General features: G+C 50.8%; 1 protein-coding gene across 1 annotated transcript in view; it reads right to left on the reverse strand.

Moving 5' to 3' along the window:
• The window catches only part of LOC125955704 (uncharacterized), a 38,759-nt gene that overhangs the window by 3,460 nt on the left and 30,299 nt on the right, over nucleotides 1-5,000 (reverse strand). Inside the window, exons 12-13 of the mRNA XM_049686847.1 lie at nucleotides 3,023-3,128; nucleotides 1,466-1,628 (exon numbers count right to left, since the gene is read on the reverse strand). Of these exons, the coding sequence (XP_049542804.1) occupies nucleotides 1,466-1,628; nucleotides 3,023-3,128 (269 nt within the window). The remainder of the gene's footprint in view (nucleotides 1-1,465; nucleotides 1,629-3,022; nucleotides 3,129-5,000) is intronic.

Raw genomic sequence — 5,000 nt, forward strand, 5'->3', positions numbered from 1 at the left:
TTACGTTTTCGTCCGGGTGAACGGATCGATCGGAAGAAGGGGTGTTTTATGCTTAAACACTTCTATAAGCACCTTCTCTGTTCTCCAGCAAGACAGCTTCACCACTGGATCCCCCGAACTAGTCGATGATGCAGACGATGGTCGAGGTGTGATAAGACACTCTGCTCTGCTCTGCTTTGTTCCGAATTACTCCCGGAATTAATGCAAATCAATCACCACAATCAAGATCAGGAGGCTCTTGATCTTGAAAAGATGGACTATCCCGAAACATGTCAATCCAAGGATACGCATGTCCTAGACCATTCCATTCCGTCGAAACACTTCTTCGAATCTTCAAATCCCTTGTCCGAATTCCAGGATACCGGGACGGCAGATTATCGATCGATGAACATTAGCGCTCTCTTTCTCTTTCGCTGTTGGAGGAGTAGAGCTTCAACGACTCGAAGGAGACAGGCAGACCGGCCAGCTCCTAAGTAGCAGCGACAGTACCGATGGTCATGATAATGAAAATAGCTTCTCGATCATTCGCACCCCAGGGGGTGCTACTGCTGGTGCTGCTGGTCGAGATGCGATAACGATAATTCATCTCAGAATGGGATTGGCACCAGTAGAGCCAGCAGTAGCAGCAGCAGTACGACCACGAGCGTCGAACCCATCCATTAGCCGTCCATTGAATGACCCACAAACGGTACTTGATCAATGCCACAAGAGCCAGGAGCCAGGAGCGAGATAGAGATAGAGAGAGAAAAGCAGAGAAGTGGACCACAATCGGTCACTCGAAGACGACCTTTCGAAAACGGACTCGAATCGGTGCGCCCTCTCCTGCGGACCACCTCTTCCACTCTCACTTTCCTCCTGATTCGAATGATTTATCGAAATTCGCCCCCGGGGTCTTGGTGTGTAATTGGTTTCGGGCTCCAGGATGCCGGGATTCAGGAGTCGTCGAGATGAATGAACCGAAAACGAGGAAACACGCGAATGAAGGGGGTATGAAGGGATGGCACGGATACAAGCCCTGGAGCACCCCTTCCCCTGGAATGTAATTCCTTTTCAGGCGAGCTTCTTCTCCTCCTCCTCCTCCTCCTCCTCCTCCTCCTCCTCCTCCTCCTCCTCCTCCTCCTCCTCCTCCTCCTCCTCCTCCTCCTCCTCCTCCTCCTTCTCCGAGAGTTTCTGATGAATGCGAGCAAAAGTTGTGCTTGTGGACTCACGCAAAACGAGGTCAGGCAACCACTCCCGGCTTGTGTCAAACCAGTTTTCCAAATTGAATTTAATGAAACGAAAACAATCTGGCACATGCTGGTCCGGTCCGGGAGGCACGACGCATCGCATCGTCGAGAGGAGTAGGTTCCGGGCGCACCCTCTCGGATGGCATTCTAATTCTTGATCCCCCGATGTCCGGCCGGACTGAGAAGGATTCGATAAATTGCATGTTACTGCCGGGGGAAGGGAGAAGGGGCACACTTACCCATGTTCGCTCCGAGCTGGGCGGTCGACGTGGTGACGCTGCTCGCATTGCCGAAGGTACGGCCACCGTGCGAGCGACTAATAAATTTGGCACCAGATGGTTTGATGCCGAGTCCGGTCGGATCGTCCTGATGCTTGCCACCGCCCCGGAACACCAGGTACACCTGCAGAAAGGTACAGACAAAAGTAACCGTGAATGACCCCTGGCGTCGAATGCGCTTGTACTTTCTCGCCGAAAGGAGGGGCCCGATACCCGCCGATGCCAGCCGAGATGGAGTTTCGATGAAAGGCACCCCCCCCCCTGACATTTGGACGATGTACGGCGAGTGATTCTGATTGCGGCCAATCTGGAGTGCTGGCAGAGGGACCGTTGCTTGTAAAACATCGTTCTTACTGGCAAGACACACACACACAAGCGCGCACAGGGCTCTTGGATTGACGTGACTGGTTGGAGATGCCTTCTTCCTTGCATCTATTTTCACAGCTTGCTTTGGTAGTAAAACAGTTACGCCGGGGGGGATGTATTTAGGTTTAGAAAGGTTTGCGTCGAGTGCTCGGTAAACACTTGGAACCAAAGTTTGTAGAACTCCGGCCGGAAAAGGTCAAGTGACTGAGTGCTTAGTCGATTTTGGGACGGCCCCGAAGCCAATGTTGATGAAGTGAGACCTCAATGGCATTTCTAGTTTTTAACAGAGCTTTTGGAGCAGCTTCAGGGCCCAGCAGCACATGCTTGAAAATGGATGACCGGAAGTTTTATCCCGTACCTCAACACCAGAGGAGCGGCATCGAGGAGGGCTCTCGTTCGTTTGGAGAGAGGAACCACAATCTACTTGAGCAGAAGAGAGAGAGAGAGAGAGAAGAGGTTTGGACGACCCGATCCCCAAATTCTTCGAAGAATGTCCTTCCAGAAGAAGTGTCCTTCCAGGAAAGTTCCTCCATCTTCATTCATTTGTTTCTCGGGACGCGCACGTCGGTGTATGTGTGTGTGTGTGAGAGGCATCTTTTAATTTTCGAGAATGCATTTTCTACCCGACCACAACCTATCCTGGAAAGTGGTCCATTATTATTCGGCATAATGAACCGGCATCTTGGACTAGGACTCCATTCGTGATTCGCAACACTTTCAAGTGACATTCATAATTGCAAAAGAATGTAAAACAAGGAATTAAAAATTCCACTTTCGTCTCGCTTTCTCTTACTCTTCAGAAGGTATCCACTCGGTACACGGGTACTTGTGGCTCTACCAAAGGGATTCCTAAGTGTGAAAAGTGTTTGTATATTCCTTAGAGAAAGGACCACTTTGCCGCAAGGTCCGTCCGTGCAGGACGAATGAAAATGGTAGCAGCTGGAGCGCACCGGAGAAGGGAAGCAATCAGCGTTCGTCGTAAAAGAAGCGATCTGGCAACGAAACCAAGGACCGACGAGGCACATCGTTCATTCGTTGGATTGTTGGGCTGGAGATGGAGAGGGGCCGTTGGGGAACGTGGAATGGTGGCACTCGGTGGCTGGCATCGAACCCACTCCGGGGTCGGGCTGGCTAGCTTCTGCTTCTTCTTACCTTGCTACCAAAAATCAAAGCCAGCAGCAGCGTTACCGTAAGCTGCGTGTGACAGAAAAATATGATGTACAATAAATCGGGATTAGCCGGTGACTGCAGGAACAACCTGAAATGGCCACAGAGGGAGAGAGAAAGAGAGATGAAAAAAGATTGGATATCAAAAGACGTCGTTTAGAGAGTTTTTGGGGAGTTTGGAAGGAAAAAAAGGGGGAACGAGGGAATCTTCGAACAAGCGGCAATCGAGCAAATGGTCGCAATGGCTGCAATAGACAAAATGCCAGTAAAAACGCGAAACAGTGAAAGGCCCGGAACCAAGGCGTTGCTGGAAGATAAATGTATGAATAGAAGTGGCACGCAGGAGGAAGGAAACGCAGGAAGGAAAGAAGCAGAACAAAAACAAAAAAATAATACCCGTCGAGAAGACGAAAACCTAACCCTCTCAAACCGGACCGTAATGACCATCAACACCAGCACCGACTTCGCGTAGGACAGTAGTGCTGTGCTTCCAAGTCTTTTAGTCTTCCAATCCGTGGCGCAGCTTCTATGGCGAAGAATGGAATGATTTTTCCGCATTTCCTCGAGTGCACGCTCCCAGAAGGTTCCAGAGACGAGATTTGATGCACTTGCGGTCGATCTCTCTCTCTCTCTCTCTCTCTCTCTCTGAATCAGAGTGGCTGCAGCCCGCAGCGCGCTGCAGCTTTACATTTTGTCAAGTGACAAAAGCCCTCCGCGTCCTCGAAGCAAGAATCCTCGGTAATGCCCGGGATGACAAAGCGTATCAAAGGCGTGACCCGAAGGAACGGACCAGTTGCGGTCAACCTGTTACCGGGTTCAGCCCGTTACATGGTCCAAAGTGCAGGAGGTTGTGATGTCCCAAATGTTTGAATAGTTTATGGCACGAGGACGACGGCTTCATACTTCATGCCAGTGGCCATCAGAAAGCGAGCGAGCGACGATTTATGACCGACGGTTTTTTGTGTGGCCAGACACGAAAACCGAGACGAAAGACGAGTTCGAGCAACCAACCTTCGGGGCGCGTGTGGCTTGATTTATTTTACACCATGTTTTGTGTCTTTGTGGCCCCGTCTTGTGGGTTCACCTTTTTTTTGTCTCTCCGTCTTCGGTTCTGGGCTCTTCAGAACCACGATCTGGTGGGCCAGATCAGTGGCCAGATGAGACTTTTGCTTTTGCGCTTCCATGGAACTCAATGGCGAGTTTTTTTTTGTCGCCTGGTTGCCTTCTATATCCTTTGGAGGGCAGCAAAAAATAAAAAAAAAACCAAGGGCCAACCAGCAGACAAGGCCATTTGCAGGCAGCATGGTGGCGAGATCTATTCATTTTCTTGTGATGGAGGACAACGGGAACCGTTAAGAAGCGTCAGGTCGGTTATGGCGGTCAGCTGAAAGAGATGAATCGTGGCGCATCTTGACGCATCACTGCTTTGTGTGTGTGTGTGTGAGAGAGAGAGAGTGGTGTGAGGATTTAGAAACAATATAAGTGGCTGTGGACCTGTGTGTGTGTGAGAGTCTATGTGGTGACGTCAGCAGCAGCAGCAGCAGCTCGAGCACTTCATTGCAGATAATTGAATCGAAGCAAAACACATTCATCGCCCTAAAGCTCCAAAAGCCCAACCGAACAGCATGCTGACTAAGCTCTGGCTTTGGTCCCCGGTACAAAGTCCATCAGTCACTTGGCCGCATTCACTGGCAGTGGTGCGCATTCCATTAGCGTGGAGCGTAGCGAAGGAAGCAACATTTTCCAATAAATGTGCTCACCCTGCATACCAATGAAGGGGGGGGGAGCCCTATTTGCATAGCGTCCGGAGCGCCACGATCTGGTGCTGCTGTTGCTGCTGCTCCCTTACTGTGACCTTGTTGACCTCGGTTCGACCATTAACCAGCGCGAGCGTCCGTTCCTGTGGCGCGTTCGCGTTTGCGAGCTGGTGAAATGGACATTAAAAACCCATCATCATCGTCGG

This window comes from Anopheles darlingi, chromosome 3, assembly GCF_943734745.1.
Source record: "Anopheles darlingi chromosome 3, idAnoDarlMG_H_01, whole genome shotgun sequence".
In the NCBI taxonomy this organism is placed as follows: Eukaryota; Metazoa; Arthropoda; class Insecta; order Diptera; family Culicidae; genus Anopheles; species Anopheles darlingi.